The sequence below is a fragment of the Sinohyriopsis cumingii genome, chromosome 1, assembly GCF_028554795.1.
Source record: "Sinohyriopsis cumingii isolate HCF-2022 chromosome 1, ASM2855479v2, whole genome shotgun sequence".
Taxonomy (NCBI): Eukaryota; Metazoa; Mollusca; class Bivalvia; order Unionida; family Unionidae; genus Sinohyriopsis; species Sinohyriopsis cumingii.
In genome coordinates, this window is record NC_142961.1 from 71,086,262 (window position 1) to 71,106,117 (window position 19,856).

At 33.5% G+C, this 19,856-nt stretch overlaps 1 protein-coding gene across 4 annotated transcripts in view; it reads right to left on the reverse strand.

The window, feature by feature from the left end:
* The window catches only part of LOC149807091 (KICSTOR complex protein SZT2-like), a 338,108-nt gene extending 319,133 nt beyond the window's left edge, over window positions 1-18,975 (reverse strand). For 3 of the 4 annotated variants that reach the window (XM_089961812.1, XM_089961821.1, XM_089961796.1), the window contains exons 1-4: window positions 18,079-18,975; window positions 13,235-13,360; window positions 9,479-9,652; window positions 3,129-3,206 (exon numbers count right to left, since the gene is read on the reverse strand). In XM_089961812.1, the coding sequence (XP_089817938.1) occupies window positions 3,129-3,206; window positions 9,479-9,652; window positions 13,235-13,360; window positions 18,079-18,099 (399 nt within the window). In that variant the 5' untranslated portion in view covers window positions 18,100-18,975. The remainder of the gene's footprint in view (window positions 1-3,128; window positions 3,207-9,478; window positions 9,653-13,234; window positions 13,361-18,078) is intronic. The other variant, XM_089961806.1, reaches the window with a different exon arrangement.
* Between the last annotated feature and the right edge of the window lie 881 nt (window positions 18,976-19,856).

Genomic DNA, 19,856 nt, shown 5'->3' on the forward strand with positions numbered 1-19,856 from the left:
TTACACCTTGAGCCTTCTGGAAAGGTCAAAGGTTGACATGAAATAATTTGATTCCAGAACCTTAATGAAAAATGTTCATGATTTTTTTAATCTGCTTTTTTGTAACCTAAAATCTCCCTTCATAAAGCAAACATTGCACTAACATAAAAAGCATAGTTCTTTTAATGATAAATGACCTTAACCAAAAGCAAACAAGCTTGTGTGTGTTACTGAACTTTAAATTTTCTTCACCAAAGTCAACAGTATCCATTGCACCATGCAATTCAAGGATTTTAACTGAGAGCACTATTGACATTAAAATCGATCCAGATCTAGTTACATGATGTTCACAACCACTGTTTTGTTTACCAGTAGGGTGCACATCACTGCAATCTTTTTGATCTGCCTGAAGCAAGATCATATCAATTCTGCAACAAATGCAAGGTGAACTCATGATGTAATGAGACAAAATGGAGAATGGTAATTGTGAATGGGGTAGTTAAATGTCAAAACAAGCAGAACTTCATGCAAATCTGTTACTATTTTAATAGTGGCTGGGGTTAACTGCAAGGAAAGAAAACTTTGTATTAAAAAAAATGACAAAACGGGCCGTTCCATCAAAACATACATGGTTAAATGGGAAGGCAATTTGTAAACATATCTACCAGAATAATCATAAAAAAATCACTAGATTTATGTGTAATTGCCTCAATTTGAATGTGCTGCCAGCTAATCTCATGTCCCATGAAGTTTCAAGTGAAAAGATTCAAGTTGATCTAACAAATGGGATTATTCAAGTATATATATATATATATATATAAACACACTGCTCTCTCAATAACTCATGCCCGGATAACTCACAATCCCGCTTATAACGTGGTGTCCATCTTGGCTCCCAATTTTTTCCACAGAAAATGTATTTAAAATATCTTTAAAATATGCTGAACATGAAAAAATTACGATAAGAATTGGTAAATTAAACCTTGATACATTGCTCGTTTTATCATCAAAAATGGTGATTAATGCCCGTAAAAATAGAATCCATACTTTGAAATTTGCAAGTTCTAAATAAGAATTAATTTCAGAGATCTCGAAAACACTTAATTACGCGTATCTGGACGCCAATTTTTGATCTGGGACACAGAAAATCACTGAGGCGGGAGTCTTCTGTATGCATGTAATAGGTGCACAGGAAAATTCAAAGATTTGCCAGTCCTGTTTCAGCCACCTGCTTTGTGGGCAAATGTGTTGATCAGTTAACTGTGCTGATATTTACAATGACAGAATTCAGTGACTGAAAGACTCCTTGATGTACAAACATGTTGCCATTACATAAAAAAAGAACATGATGCAATAGCTAGGCGGCTAGTTTAAAGGCTTTGACTGGCGGCCAGGTGAGAAAATGTACTGATATTTAGTGATTGAATTCAGAGGCAGAAAGACTCAGTTTTAAAATCCTAGCGAGACCTCTGTTTAAAGATATCATATATTATGTAAGATTTTATGATAAATAGTTGTCAGTATACTGTAAATAAACAGTCTGGTGAAATAGCGATCAATGAAAACTTCTGGTAAATGCTACCAGGTGGCAACAGAGAATGAAATAAACACCAATTAAACGTCTTCCTGTGTGAAAGTCATGTTCTAATCCTTTAATTCCGTTTCAGTGTAAACATTATAATCGCAACATATTCTGTTCATTGAAAACATGAAAAGAGTCAATCGAAACCCATGAGTACTTCTGTGAGAACCTAATTACATGCCGGCTTTGTTTTGATCAACAACTTGGGGAAGTGTTTGTTGCATTAAAAAATCGATTACAAGAGACCTGGGGTGCTGGATTAAGGGTCTTGGAGCTGCCTTTGACGTAAAGCAAAACAGTAACAGAGACAGCAACGATGATAGTGACTTTGAAGGTTTCAGTGAAACTGATGTCATTAATGCCGGGGCTGTTTGGGAGAAATTTGTATAGACTCATGGTCCTGAGATGGGCGTTTCTCTTAATGATATGGAGGAGTGGATTTGTGCTGACAATGATTGCCCCACAGATGAATACATGTCAGATGAAACAATAATTAATTCTATAACGAACAAATTTGCAGCAGAAGACGATTCTAACTGGAGTACCACAAGTGTTGAAAGTGATGCAGACGCAGATGTTGCACCACTTCCCCCCTCTGCACAGGAAGGAATCAAATCTTTTGATATTGCCATAAGGTGGTTGGAGACCCAAAATGTTGACTAAGTAAAGCTCATGCAGTTGAGAAATCTGAGGGATTTTGCTCGGCAACAGAGAAACCAAGGAGTAACACACAAAAAAAACTGAACTGATTTTTCAAAAAGTGAATTGATATTTGTCAAGCATGGCACAAACAGCAAGTATTAACTTGTTCTAATTTACGTTGTTTTAAATTTGTAGACACATTAAATATGTTAGTACTGATTAACCCTTCTTTTTTGTTTTCCATTTTACTTCTATCGCATTCAAATCTATATCTATCTATCGTTCAATCGACACTGTTTCTCGAAAACAGCCGATCTTTTGTATATAAAAAAACGTCTAATTTGGATCAAACAATAAAACTAGAATGCATCCAATTCAACATAAAAATTAGTGATGTAGTACATAATGTGTGAAGCGGTACACATGTTAAGCGAACGGAAACCACATGGAATAATGTTTTCGATGATCACCTCAATATACTGTAATTTATCCTGAAATTAATGTTGCTCTATGAGGAAATAATAAACAAAGTACACCATTATGAAGAGATATTTATTCACAGTTAATCTCAGCACAATTATAAAGTGAGTATTCAACACTATAATCTGCCTACCCCCCCCTTATTTTTCCTTTATATCATCGATCACTTTATTGGTTTTGGGCTTATTTTATAGGTCCCTCGATAACTCACGCCTCACTTATAGTGCGGTCGATGTTTCTGGACCCTGATGTGTGCAAGTTATCAAGGGAGTGGCGTGTGTGTGTATATATATATATATATATATATATATATATATATATATATATATATATATATATATATATATATATATATATATATATATATATGAATGAATGAATGGATTGCATTCAAATGATTGACTAAAGACTAGTGGTAAGTGAAGGAATAAAACAGGGTACAGACCGGCTGGACCAGGCCGAGCAGGAATCGCTCCAAAGTCTTGTACACTTTCTCATACAGTACTTCACCAGTTGAGACATCCTGAATAATGATTGGAAAAAAGGTAAAGAATTATAAAACAATAACAAAGTTATCAACATATTTTCTTTTATTGACATCAACAGCTGCCCCACCCCTACCCACACAAAAATTCAGCCATGCTCTAATTCACTCATTTTCATAACATTATAACAAATATGACCACCGTGTCTTGATTCGTAAATGTGGAACAATGGTCGAAAGGAGATCCAAATGAAAAATCAAGAAATAAATGGAATGATGGGTGAATACACCTATAGTGAAATAATTGATCACAATATATCTATAAATCATTCCATTTCCTGTGCCCTACCTAGGAATACATTTAAATTTTCACCAAATTGTGAATTTCAAGAAAAGTATGAGCTAATTGTCTTTTTATATTATTCTTGACACACACCAACATCATTTTTTAATATTTTTTTTTAAACATTTTATTAATGTTTGTCCAAAATTTCAATAATTCAAGGTCAAGCACTTGGATGGAATTACCATACATGTTACTCAGTGGATTAAACAGCACAAGGACAAGATGTAGTGTTACCCCTAAAAGCACAATGTTATCAGTATTAGAAAAAGGGTTGTACCTGCTATTGTTAGTTCCTTCCCTAACACAACTATTTGTGTTGGAGGCATCTTAAAAATGTTAACAAAAAAATAAATTTTAAACTTGAATTAAAAAACTGGAAACTGCACATACCTAACTCAACCAAGCTTTAATACTTTTAGATTTGTCCTGAAAGTTTTACATCTTTTTAATTTCAAGTATAAACATCCAGACACAGCAAACAGACTAAAAATACATGCATGATGTACAAGATATTTAAGAATTTTAGTAAGACATTTCTACATTATTTTATATTTGTAAATGTAATAGTTAGCACTTGTGAAGACTTTCAAAGTAATTTAGTTCTGTGGATACACTTTTAAATTTTTAGAAAATTAATACCTTGAAAGACATTTTCTTAATGCCTAATTTACACAAGCAGGTAAGGGCCTGCAAGTTGAGCCCCCAGTCAAAATATTGCTGCAAAACATATGACGTTGATCCCAAGGTAAAAAAGGGAAAGTGAGCATGTTGCAGAATGAATTATCCAAGCCTCATTATGATTTAACGAGTTTACGAACAAGTTCATCAAGGGGTTTAGGAAATAGAAGCACCAAAGAAAATAATCAACAAACCCTTAATTAGAATTTTCTAAAATTCTGATCTTGACCCCCAACACCAATAGACCAGAACATATGATGTGGAATTAATTTTCTAAGTGTCTTAATGGTTCATTCCATGTATGAAGAAAATCCATCAAGGAAAAAAAAAAAGGTGAAAAGAATCAAACTTAAACCTTAACACATAATTTTGTATAACAGTGAATTTGACCACAAGTTAAAAAAAGCTAGTCAACATGTTGAAGAATGGTTGGTCTTAGCTTCATAATGATTCAAGTGTGAGGAGAATCTATTCACTTGAAGCAAAGCCTTAATAAACTGTGCCACTGACACCATTGAAAAAGTAATTGCTGTTTCTTGGTTCCCACTAAAGTGGCTTAACAAAACATTTTGGTGTGCACCTTATCAACCCACCTTATTAGGACTTGGTAGATGGGAAGGTTAATTTTGTATGTGGGCATTCTGTGATTTGGATATTTAATATAGCTTTAACAATTTTCAATAATGTTGCTACTATGTCTGCAGTGTGACAGTTTATAGTGATGTCTAGCAATGGGGCATCATGCCTCAGACATGTAGCTTTATGTCCCACCCAGTCACATTATCCTGACACCAGTCTGACTAGTCTGACTAACCTCTTAAAGCTAAGCGCCTAGCAAGGCAACTGTTAGTACTTTTTTTAATAAGTCTTTGGTATGACTTAGTTGGGGTTCAAACCTGTGACTTCATGAATCCATTGCAGATGCTCCAACCACATAGGCCACTGCAGCAGTCATTAATTTTGTAAATTATTTTCCTGACTTCCATCAAAATATACAAGAATCATATATGGTATAATTGAACTCATATATGGTATAATTGAACTCCTCCAATATTTTAATTATATAAACCCAATATCCAAGTTTAATGAAAACATCAACCTATTTAACAAATTATATAAAAATCAGGTCAGAAGTATAATCTCTCAAGTGGTAAGAAGCTTGAGAATCATATGCATGATCACCTTATTAACATGCATAGATCTTGCTCATAATAAACACATATATTTTAAGGATATAAGCTTATTTACCAAGTTTGATAAAAATATGAAATTTAGTCACTAAAGTTCTAACAAACTCAGCAAATAAATGCAAAATTACTTCATTAATATGCACAATCTTGATCATAATTATATTCACACAGGAGCTTGACCTTTTAAGATAATTAACCAAGTCTATTCACAAATATAGTATTTTAACCAGCTCTTCAACTTACCTCATAAACATGTGTGAATCTTGCTCAATAATGAACTTAGCTGAGAATTAAGCCAATATTCCAAGCTGGATCAAAATCATAACAAAATTATGGATTCAAGAGTGGTAACAAGCTCATCCATCAAAAACAAGATCACTGCATTAATAAGTATTGATCTCACTCATTATCATAACAGTTCAAGATACTGATGTTATATGCATATATTCCATAGCTAAACAAAAGCAGATATTTGGATCACGGTTTTTAAGTCAGGTTAATTGGTACATGGTAAGCAAGCAATTCTAAGCAAAGAAAATTTAAAGGTGCTTAATATTTTGTTCTGAGACTTCTGTTAGGGGAACACTTTTCCTAAAAAACGTATTATTAAAACTTGTCTGTAATATGTATAGATGCATGATCAATACCAAAGCTAAAGATGGTATCTACATAACAATTTTGCACTAGAAGATATCAATGATGATTTACTGTTGCAAATTGAGTTTGATTAGTGACACAGTATCCCCATTCTAACACAGCTGAAAAAGTTTGAGAAAAGCACTACAAATTGTAATTATCCATGGTACTAAGTAAAAAGGTGAGTCATGATTTCAAAATCACGTTAAAATTTCTAACAGTATATGGCATACTTACTGCCAAATAATTCTTATGTTCAACCAGTCACAAAGCATCTCATATTTACTGGTATATTAGAATACAATTATGGTCTCTTTAGGATTTTGAAAATAAAATCAAATAAAATTAAACCGCCACTTTTTCAATGGGCTGATGCTCTACTGGATGAAAAGAATGTACAAGACAAGACCAGTTCTATTTTTAACTGCTGAATGATGAAACCATCTCTAATACTGTTGAACAATAACAAGATTTTCAAAATGGAAACATGCTGTTGTGACCAAATTGGTCGTAAATTGGTACCCTTGTCATTCAAGACAAACAAGAAGTCTTCTGGTGAAAACTCCATATTATAATCATTCACTATTGATGACTTGCAAATAGCAACATTTTCAATATGGCTGTCATGTCAGCCAAACTGGTTGTAAGATTGGCACCATTTTCATAAGGACCAACCAGATACCTTTAGGTGAAAACTCCATATCAATATGGTCATTAATCCATTCATGAGAAGTCAAGGTTTTCAAGACTGCTCCCATATTGGAGGAAAGATCAGCACCATTTTCATTTAGAACCAAGTAGACCCTATGAGAGGCTCTCTTGTAAAACCCTGCGTCAATGTAACTTTCCATTTAGTTCCAACAAGGTTATCAGAACGGCCATCATGGCAGTCACACTGAATGTCAAATCAGCAACATTTTCATTTCGGACCAAAAAGATATCATAATAAGACTTTTCATAAAAATTTCTTGTCATTATGGTAATCAATCTAGAAGAAGCAGCAATAAAAATATTTTTAAGGTGGCCACCATGTCCCAAAAATCCAAAATGTTCAAATATGTGTACAAAAAATTATTTAAAAAAAACCCTACTGTAATTAGCTGAAAATCTAATCAGATAATCTTCATGTGAATACAAATTTCATCGGGCCTTCAAATCTAATCAGGTCAAATACTTGTGACCTTAATAAAGCATATAAAATTTCATGGCTTCAAGTCCAATAGCTTTAGTGCTATCATGTTAAAATGGTTTTGAGACAGGCATGTGGACTTACAGACACAGACAAAATAAAAACAATAACATCCCATGTGCTATCACAATATGGACATAAAAAAGACTGGGAATCCAATATACAGAAAATATTATGCCCTATTCTGATGACTAAGAGTCCAAGACATAAAAATGCCAGTCATTATAGCAAAGACTCTTGATACCTAGTGCTATTTAAATTCTGCAAAAAATGTTAATACATTTTGCTAGTCAAATTATCAAATATAATTGAAAATCTGCTGGTTCAGTGAACCAATAACATAATCAACTGTGAAACTACATAATTGATTGTGCTAAAAGGAAGACTACTCTGAAGCACTCAGCACAAACTACTTACTTCCTCTTCTTGCGTTTTGAAGAAAGAAATGAGGTTTCCAAATGACATTTTAAAAAAGCTACCATATCTGATATGCATGCCATGGGTTAAAATGATCAAACCACAATATACCCATATCCTGGTGGAAAAAGCTTGTTCTTGTGTTTGGACTTACTTTGATTTTTACAAACATACAAAGAGAGCACCAATAAAGAAGAATTTAGATATGACAAAGGCTGCTGGAAAACTCTGCAGAAAAGAGTGCGAAAACAAAGGTAGGTCCAGCCATTTTCACTGAAATTTGTTAAATTTTCAATAAACACGTACTCCAGCATAAACTCTCAAAAAGACCAGTATCCTTATTTTGTTTCATCATTTTTAGTTGCATGCAAAACACAAAGTTTAGTAAAACTCCAGTGTAAATGGTAAACTATAGAACTTCCAATCCAGTACAGTCGAGATGAATTATTTATTCTCTTCATAACTTACAAATATAAAACAATGCCATACTTCGTTGGTGTAAACTTTTATAATTTGGAAAATTACGATTACATGAGTTTGCTGTTAAATTGTTGAGTAAATAAATTTAAACAAGTTTTGATGATTTGTTTCAGTTTTGATGTAAAATCCTTTCATTGTAGCATTAGTAAATAATGACAAACAAGAAAAGCATGTCCTTCTATACTGCAAATGATAGACACATAACATATGAATGAAAGGGTTTGGGGGGAATGCAACAGTTTTTCAATTACATAAAAGTGATCAGCCATAAAAAGCTGTTTTCCTTTAACAAAGTTGTACAACAAAAATAACACCACACAACATGAAAAAAAGGAAATATTTTTATTAGGTTAAAGAATACATGTCATTAAAAGAGATTACACCTGTACATTTATTAACATGAACTCTTGAGTAAATATTTAACCCTTTACCTCATGCAAGCATCTTTGGACACCTCTACTCCATCCACACAGAAACGCCTTTTTGACGCCTCTACTCCATTCGCATGGAAGCGCCTTTTGACGTCTGCTGTAAACATCAGCCATTTTGAGCTGGTTTACGTAACACCACCTTCGGGGAAAACCCCCCATTAGATACTACTTTCATTTCTGCGAATGACAATTACGTCAGATCATGTGGTTGCTGTTTATGCACTGGTCGATATCTGCTATTTAAAATAACTGGGCCGTAATCTCCACTCTCATTTAAAATAACTGGGCTGTAATCTCCACTCTCCAAAATGGCGATCGCGGATTTCATTCAGTACATACGAAGTTTTCACAATTAGAATCACAACCAAGAAAGATTCAATAACTTAGGTAAAGGCTCTAATATTGATGTAGGCAGCAATTAGTTTTTACAAATTATCAAATTTAGATGACTCAGTGATGTAGACGCAGACAAAAAACTTGTAAATTTCGAGTATGGGAAATGGCAGCTATGGTTGGTCATGCGGCCTCACTGACATGACGGTGAACGAGTTCTCTCAAGATTTTAAAGCACATAAAAAATTCTTCCACCAAAAAAATAATTACACAACTATAACAATCAGACTTTACTCTTAAATTTTTCCACATATAACAGATGTGTACCAAACATGTAAAATGGTTAAAATTGCTGTTAAACATAACATACACTACGTTGCTTAACAGTTCACAGGCAGGCCTATGCGGTTGTATAGGTAACAGGTGTTCTATTTATAGCATGCTGCACTTTGTAACTATGCTCTATGAGGTAAAGGGTTAACTATAAACAAATAAATTAAAATTTGCTCTTAGTAACTGATTATAATCAATTATCAGTTGGTTAAATGGAACTTATTATTGAGAGATTCATATCTCTACAGGCTGCTATATAGAAATATACAAGTACATACCACACAGGCTACAGATGGACTGAGATCCAGAGTTATAACCAGTCTGTACTGGCATGACAAGAAGGTCATAATTGTACTGGGGGTCAGTACCACTTGATATTTTTGGCCCAGTTCCAATTCTGACCCATCCTCAGGAATAACAGAGATAATCTGTAGCTCCTCATCACTTCCAGGCTAAAGAAGAACAGAAAGAAAGTCATTTTTACAATACAAGGAAAACAAACAATTTACCAAGAGTTAATACAAATGTCAACAGTAACATTATGGAACTATGACATTATTTACATGCTGATGCCCAGGGTAGTACAATGGCTCTCTTGTACTTCATGAAAACAAGCTAAATATGGTATATACATGTAGAATTCTGAAATCTGACATAATTTGTACTTGATCAATTTGAAGACATTTGTTTTTACATAAAACACTTTACTTGTCTGATTCACTATAACTCCAAATTATTGTTTTAGACCAAGAATATCAATGAGCATGTTGTAATTCCAGTCAATAATAATTTGAATAAATAAATGCACCCAAATTAAAAACTGAACACAACAATTAGAACGATTCTGCTTTGAATGTTAAGGCAAGAATAAGTAATTCTAATATAAACAAGATTATATACCCCTCTACTTGACCTAGGTCACAGTTTACCATTTTCTGAAAATACTGTCAACTTAATCAAAATTTCCATTCTAGAAGTTCTGAGGTCAGAATCAAGACTGTATTTTTAACTCAAAATGAAGAAAACATATTAACTATAAATAATGATTTGAACATAAAATCTATTTGTGTAGAGAAATAGTAGCTATGTATTATGTTGCTCACAAAATAAATCTCACTGGTCAGGTACACCATTAAACTTGATTTTGAACAAAAGTCAACTACAAAATACAGATGAACACAACATATAATCATTAAGAAAAGCCAACAAATAATATAAATTAAATATATATAGCACTTGAGAACAAAACCAAGAAAGACTGACTCAAAAGTTTTGGAACTAATGATACAAGTGTCATGACTGAAATGAGAGAAAGTACTATTGCCATGACAAAATAGGACTGTCCATCCCTAACTGGAATTCACAGAAGTGCACATAAATTGTCCCTAGCAGCACCCCAAGCAGCATGGCATAGGTTCCAATTGGAAGCATACACTTGCAATGTACACAATATCTTATACTATTTAGCAGGTCAACCCTATGTTCCAACAAACTACATTCCATAAAAAGATGATATAATTGCCAAATTGCCGTTTGCTGAGCTACACTCATTGAGAAGGTATGTATAAAATAGAATGCTGGACATTGTTGCTATTGGGTCATGAAAATAAAGGATTTTCAAAACTTGGAGCAATGAACTGCTTATGGAAGTAAATCAGTACACAAGGCACTGTATTCTGGACATCTTTTTCTTATAATGAATAACAAAAACATCATTTTTGAAACAGAAATACTGACTTTAGTTACAGCCGACCATAATCAAGCTGACTTTCCAGAGCCTGAAGGACCTAGTTGATCATTAATTAGATTTCTTTCCTTAATTAGCATATTTACTTACTACATAAAAGAATATTAAAGTGGAAACATTTGATGCAAAAATATTGTATTGTGCAGATGTTTTACAAGTACTTGATGATTAATAAGGTATGTAGTTCACTTGTTTGTTATTTTGTTTTGTAACTGAAAATTACAGTAGATAAACTCCACTTCTTCCTCTGTTTCCTTAACTTCTTCCTTTATTTATCAGTTGGGAGAGCTCATTTCTTTTTCAAACCCCAGTTTGAGCTCTGCCTTTGATCTAATCCACTTAGTATGGGGTGCTCACCAGTTATTATGTACTTTTGAAAGAGTGACATATCTAAGGTGAAGTTGTTTGCATCTGAAACATACAGTGGAGAGAATGTTGGCATACATCTATGCTACTTAGATATAATGTATTTTGATGATTTCTTTGGATATTGTACCTTTGAAAACTGTACATGATCTAAGCACACTGCTAACTAAAATAACTGCTCCCTTGTGCTAAAAGAATCGGCCTGAATTAAGTCTAAATTATAATATCTTTAGCACCTATTAAAATAGGGAAAATGAATTTTTCCCAACTAGACAATACCAGCTTCTGAAAGTGCACTGTAACTTTATTTACTGAATTGTGTTATGTGTATTTGATTTAATTTACATTTGTTTTAATTTAATTGTTAGTTTTAAAATTTGTTTATTCCATTACTTGCTATGATTTTGTAACTTTATTTACTGAATCTGATATTGTTCAGTTCTGACTGTTTTTGATGTAAACAACTAGTAATAAAACTTTGTATCTAACGCTGAACTAGTTCCTGACCTTGATTCAGAACCAGTAAGAGTTGAAGTAATCAACTTTGTTTATTTTTAAAAAAATTCTTTCTTAGAGTAAGAATCATAAAGTGAAATCGAGGCCATACCTGGAGCATGTGACAAATAACATGTATTAATTAGGTTTATCCAGTGAAGTGACCCACATCCAGACATCTGTTTTGCGTTGTAGCTAGATTTATTATTGATGTTTTGAGAAATAATAGTTATACTTGCTATAACACTTGAGAAGTCAAAGTGTTTTATGCTGTGACCAATTTTGGGGCTAATTATTGTTTTCTTCAATTTATTTGGATTTAAAGTTTGTTTTCCCTGGAAATACTAGTGCTCTAAATTAATTCTTAGACAAAGACAGGTATTAAAATTTACACAGAATTAAAACACTGGAATATTACTTTCTGTGATTCAACAAAGAACTGTTGACACATCAGTACGATGCTGACCACATCATACATCATCACCTTCCATTTTGGGTTTCATTGGGATTCAATCTCAGTTTCATTAGGACTTTTTATTACTAAGACTTCTTTTTTATAACTCTTGGATTATTGTTGGATTTGATTTGTAGAACCATAAGTTTTTTTCTCATTTTTACCTTGTTTTTCTAGGGAAATAAATTATTTGTTAAATTTTACAAAGTTTGTTTTCTTTACTTTTTTCTTGTTACGTTTGTAATAGCCTAAACACGTAACAGATGAATTACTACATATATAAAATGTAAAAAATGTTATTGGCTCTTTTTTTTACAAGTTACCTTCTAAGTCCAGGAAATGAAAATGACCAAGCAGAGCTAGCAGTTTTTGAAAGGTGCATATCTGGAGTAAGGCCAAGCTGTATAACCCATATTACACCTTATCAGTCATACACCAAAATAATGGGAATTAATGGTTCTTTAAACAATACCTAAGATATACAAGGTCTTTTTTAAATAACCAGTATAACCAGTGAGGACACCTGGGGAAATTCTTTTTCTTTAAAATTCTAACCTTATGCAGAATACAAAACTGTTGAGCACCACCTATGCTAGTAGCACATGATGAGCCAAACTCCTGATAAAGGAGAGTTGCTTCCCCTGAAAAAATGGCAGCAATTTGTTTAGTTTTGTGGGTTTAGCACCATTTTTCAGCACATGATAAGTGATGTATGATGGCTAGTATATCTGATGGAGAAAGAACCCAGGGAAACACCAAGAAGAACCACTGATTTATGGAAAGCTACTGGCAAACTTTCTCACATGCACACAGTGGCTGAGCCAGAGACTCAAACCCATGCGGGCAAAAGTGAGGTGGCAGTGATAGGTAAAGTTAAGTGCCTTAGACCACTCAGCCATGCAAGGCCTAGTCAGCAATTTTATTATTTATCACTGACCAATTTAAACAACCTGCCTGGGGAATATTACTTACTATTTCAGCTTTAGGTATGAAGCTGATAGGTGTTGTGAGATGCTGGAAAAACCATGATGCTCTAATATTTCTTGATATTCTGTATTCTTTTTTCATCAACAGGTACACATCTTTGGCTCTCAGAACCTGCAATTACAAGGAAGCTGTCAAACTTATGTCTTCTTAAAAATGTTACTACACAAACATATATGTAGCCATATTATTCTTTCCTGTCTTTCTGCATCAATATTTTGACAATATAGTTAACTAGATATCAGTAACAAAGTAATATATCCCAACATTTTTAATAACTATTAATTCTATCATTCCACAATCTATGCCCAAACCCCAAAAATCTAGCCCTACTGAAAATGGGTACCATTATACCAACATCTGCTGTGGTGGGATGTGGGTTGGAGGTGGGGTTCTTCTTCTTAGGGCTAGCCTGCGATGGACTGTCATGTACCTTCAGCCAAGACAGGCAAGGTAAGCTCTGCAACATGATGCATGCTCGAAAGTCAGAATACATGGTACCAACTCTTTGTGTGTGTGTGTCTGTCTGTCTGTGTGTGTGTGTGTGTGTGTGTGTGTGTGTGTGTGATTAGGATTTTTAACATAGCTTTAACAATTTTTCAGTCATATCACTACAATGTCTGCAGTGTGGCAATTTATACTGATGTCTAACACTGGGGCATCATGCTGCAGACATGTAGCATGACATCCCCACCTAGTCACATTATCCTGACACCAGGCCGACCAGTCCTAACACTAACCTCTTAATGCTGAGCACCTAGCGTGGCAGTTGTTAGTACCATTTTTGTAAGTCTTTGTACCAACTCTTTCCTTTTGGCTTAAAATTTCAAGAGTCAAAACTGAAATTTTAACAGTCATTAGTTTTTGACAGTTGTAAGCTCATAGCTGTAACTGCACTCATGGAGCAAACTAATGTGTTAAGACTTCTTGTCTCATGCTGAATAAACAGAAACAGATCTACTATGTAAGAGACAGACAAGCAGAAAATTATACAGACATTGCCATTACTGATTTTTTAATAAGTATTTCTCTTTTTTTTTTAACTACATATGATTGGTGTATATTTGGTATATGAAACAAAAAAAGGATTATTTTATAAATTATTTTTTATGACCTTCACTGCCGTCAATGATAAATTGGTTTGATTTACCATGTCCTTACACCAGTCACATATCACCGTATTACATGTACCATCTTTCTCAATATTCTTAACCAACAAAAATTCTCCTCCTTATATTTTCTTAGAACTTTAAAAGATGCATTCTCCTCCTCCTCCTCCTCCGAATTGTTACTTTGTTTCTTTATAGAAAGAGGGTCAGAATGATCATCACTGGCCAGTCATTTCTGAGACCAAGGCGGAAAAGAAGATGTATTTGAGATATTATGATTTAACAGTTCACAAACAGACCAAACGTAACAAAATTATTCCATCTCATTATTCAATATCCAGTAATTCCAAATAATAAAATAAATTCACTGAGCATAATGTCTAATAAATTGCTACTGAATTACTGAATAATGCATTTGATTAAAACAATCAAATTTAAATGTGTCACCAGATGAAGCAAATTAATTGTCAATAAAACAATATATGTTCATCCACTTATCAGTGACAATAGGCCTCATGATCCAGCATATCTTGCAATTTTGTCAAATTGATTATAAGTTGATGAGCAGCAATCCGAACAAATGCTGATATTTGATAAAGGGTTAATTCAGTCTAGTCATAACTGATTCCTCCAACTATCTTAACAATCAAAGATAATCTCAATATAATCTTGCCTTGATTCAAATATGCACACCTAAGCATGACATTATCAACCTGTTATAATTTGTTCCACCAAGCATCGCAAATTTTATCTTGTCTGCAACTCTGTAAATTTTCAAGTCAGCATCATTAAATGTAGCTAAAAGGACTTAGTTTGTTTCACACAAAGTATTTAAAATGAATCATGTACTTTTAACTACATTTAATGATGGTAAGCGAAAGGGGGAGGGTATTTATTAGAGAACAATAATGAAAGTTAAAGTTGTTCTTTTCATGTATTCATATAATGACCACATGTACACCTTGGAGTCTTTCTGCCACTAAATTCTGTCATTGTAAATATAGCACAGTTAATATGATCATTTAATTAACACATTTTCCCATTCAGCAGCTGGTTAAATTTGGACTGGTGAGTCTTTGAACTTGCCACCCAGCTTCTTCATCGTGTTTAACACAAAATGTGTGTTGGTGACTTCCGTAATGTATACAGCAATATATGATGTACATTGTAACAGCATGATCAATTGAGACTACTGCAGCATTTTATTGCAATCATGGATCTAAAGCAAACAGGTATTGAAAAGCACAGATGTTAAACTGCATCTTTAAAATTTTCTGTTCTTAAAAAAGGAGACTGGACATTAATTAGGGATTATACGGTATAATAAATATAAAATTATCATTGCAATTTACATTATTTTTATACATCTTACCACTGATCCATTCCAAGAGCAGGAACCACAGATGATACCTTTTTGGAAATGGTTAACCAAGGCCAATATAACTACAAAGATTATTGAATTTCCACCAAGTAGTGGAGAAAGGGTATTACAATATCCTCTTCTAAAACATGGGGATAAATATCAAGAGCAAGCAGCTGCCCCATCAAGCATATTACATATTTCTATTTCTTTCAGTCTTTGTTTTTCACAAATAAAAATATCTGCTAAGATATTAATCTATTTCTAACTGATGAACTGTTTGATCAATAATAAAGCTTAAGGGCTTTTTCTTATGAATTAAGCTGAATCCCTTCAAATTTCTAAATTCTATTCATTGTGCACTTTTGTAAAATTGGAGAGTCCCAAACAAATTATCATGCATTTTTGGGGGAGACCAGAGACTTGCACTTTGCAGTCTAGGGGAAACCCTGTATGCATGAAAATTATAAATGGAATGAAATATACCAAACAGTATAATACACTGTAAGTGTCTATTAAGCAGTTCTCATTTCTAAAAATTCTGGACTTCCACAAAAATTGACATTATTTGAAACACTGCAAAAGTTACCAATTCTATTTTGATATTAGTTCACTGCATGTAACCAAATACTCAGCATATCCAAAAAGTTTTTTTCTGTAAACTTCTGATAACAATATCAAGTTTTATATAAGAAAAATATCAAGTTTTATATAAGAAATATAAATCATTTACAACATCTGAAAAGTCATTTTTCAGTGACAGTATGTCTTACTATGTTCTTAAATGGTTTATTCTAAATGAAGCAAAATTTTAACTTTCAATAATTAGTTTCACATAAGGATTTATATTGAAATTCCATATGCCAAATCATAAAAAAACTTCTACCACAATAATTTACTGCAGAAATCTAGGGTCTTGTAAAATGTGGGAACTTAAATCAAACTAGATATACTGTGTAAACTCAAAGAACAGCTTTATCAAAATTATGCTGATCATGTCCAAGAAATTTACAAACAATGCCTATCTACCTCAAGTCCACAAAAGTAACTGATATTCCACAATTCTCAATTTCTGCATATCATCAAAAACAACTGTATTTGGGCTTCCCTAGTATAGGAACCTACTGAACCATATCTAACCAAAATCAAAAAGAATATTTATCTTCATAAACATGTGTCTGTGTGTGTGATTTGGATTATTAACATAGTTTTTACAATTTTCCAGTCAAAACTTCATAGACGTAACAATTTAAACATAAACCTAACTTCAAGAAGCCAATATATGAACAATTATAAAGTATTTACAAAAATAGATTCTTCTCTACAATGCTGCATTGCTTTGCTACATGTTCGCCAAATGATGCTGCCTATTAATTTGAACACAATCATATTATCATCAGCCTTTTCCCGTCATATGTTATTAGCATCCCAAGATTGTTTGAACACTGATACCAAGAAAAATGTTGGTTGTAGGTTTCTGGATCACAAGAACAAACAATGTGAGAAATGGCCAAGTATCAGGCCCAGTTTGTAAACAAATGTATTATTGGCTCAAGTGTTAGCTTATTAAATTGTCATTATGTCTGAGAAAATAAATCATCTTCCTATCAATTATACACAGAGTTCAATGTAAGGATGCTTAACTTTTGCAAGGCCCAAAAGCTGGTGGCTACCCTATGCCAATACCACTTGGTTTTAGTGAATTCCAACTTTGCAATAGGGAATGCACTCTGACTTCACACCTAAACATCCAATTTCAAACATGGGCTGGAAATGGTTCGGAAAAGCTTGAACATGGTTGAGAATTAAAGTTCTAATGATTTTCTAGCAATTCCTGCTGATTGAGTTTTTACTGTCAATTAGACCAGCAAGTTGTTCTCCACCTTTTTTTTTTTTTTTTTTTTTTTTTTTTTTGACTGGCGGCGGACAACTTGCTGGTCTAACTGTCAATCTGATTGAGTTTTCACTGTCAATAAATGAAGCAAAACAAATCTGAACATGTTTATAGATGCTGCATACAAAACTAAGGAAACAAAAGCTGATACATGGAGAGAAAACGGAGAGCGAATATACACAGTAAATAACTATCCGAAGACGCCGATTTTTTTATATTTATAGTTACCAATCGACAAGGGAAAACTGTAGAAAACCCAAAAGAAAAGACAGGGACTATATATAAATAACATATACTGTGGCAAGGGTCAAGAATGAGCCTATGCAGTCAGATATTGTATAGAACACAACTTTACTGTAATAACAGATATCGTGTACTGTCATGGGACCATTCAGTTCAATCAACTCACTTATCTGCCCCTTAATTTACTAATTTACTGACAATGAATGATGACTTCTACATTTTATACCTTTGCATCTCTTTCCGACATTATCTCTTCGTAAAATATTGGATGTTTTGCAAATTTAAGGTATCATCCTGGAGTTTGTATCCAGTACAACTCTCACCTGCATCACGACTGATTCTCATGATCAACTGAAACGCCGAAGTATTCCGAATGACCTGGCCGCAATACTGGGGTTATATTTGGTGATTTTAGAACACAACCATTTGAACAAATAGTTTTATTATCTGATCTATTCAACTGGACCCAACGTGGTTATTAATACGCAAATCATTTGCTCAAAATTTTGGTTGTAATTGAAACATATTAGCTTGTGGAAAAGTGCACTTTATTAATTTGTTTATATCTACGGCACATATGATTTTCGGAATGTTTTGGTTTTCTACCTTCTCGGGGCTTTTTTTTTTTTTTTTTTGGTTTTTGATGTGGGCTTTTTATTGCATCAACCGAATCAGCACTCACCTTAGGACCACATAGAAATCTCTCTTCTGTATACATGAAACGGTCTTCCTGATTGTTTAAATTAGTCTTTATTTGGTTTAACGACAAATAAAAAAGATAAGTCTATACTTTGGTCTAACGACAAATAGGCTAAAATAATTTATATAAATAAACGGAAAACAGTAATCACTATTATGATATTCATTATATACTTCTTCAACAAAACAATTTGAATGCTTTCAGAAGTCCATTACTAGGCAAAGTATGCCGCATACTTCTAAAGTTACACTGTCCTAACTAAGCGACAAGCTCAACCACTACATTAGATTTTACCGAGCTGGATAGGCCTAGAGGTTACTAAAAATAGATACAGAAGTATATTACTTAGTATATTAAGTATATTAAACAAAATAATTGAATACAAATAAGTATTATTAAGGAAAGATGCATTACATTGTAGCTTATGTTGGTAGCGAAATTTACATGGAACACTAACTCTCTCTCTCTCTCTCTCTCTCTCTCTCTCTCTCTCTATATATATATATATATATATATGATACAGGTCAGATAATTGCAATTTGTATTCGTACTCTAAGGAGATTTGAACTCGGGGTTCGCGGGTAAACGGCACCCATCGCTTTGCTTGTAAGCACCGACACCTACAGGTTCTCGACCATGGACACATCACCAAAACTGATGTTTCAAAATCGGTGGTATACGTATCCGTATGTAGGCAGACACACACATGTCGACGTAGTAGTATTTCTGATATACCTTGATTGATGTCTTGGGAATCGGGAATTACTGTGTACAGATGAGAATTAATTACTATATAAGTTATAATAGGACTGTCTGCGAAATCTTCGTCATGGCCCTGGATGAAGGTTATTTTCACATTCGAGAGACCCAACGACTGACTTCCAGAAAGATTTGATGGACAGTTTACATCTACACGGAGAAATTTTAAGATTTCAAGTCTCAAGTATCACCAGATATAGTAGCCTGTTTCACTGTAGATTAATGGGAATAATTGTAGATGCATTGAAACGACACTGCAAAGTTATTGATGACCATCGTTTGAAACTATCCATCAGTCACGAGTTTAGTACACCAGCAGAATTAATGACATAATTCAACACAGCTAGCTATTCAGTAACGAGTTTGACATGACTGATAGAAAAGTCGCTCTTCACCTTAAACATGTTTCGCCTCCCAAAACGCAGAAAAGTGTTATGGCTTGATGTAATTCTCACTTGCAAAACATGTTTAGTCTATATTAAAATTCATCATGACCAAATGTGTGCCGTAGTGATGGCACGAACTTATGTCGAGAAGAGTGATTC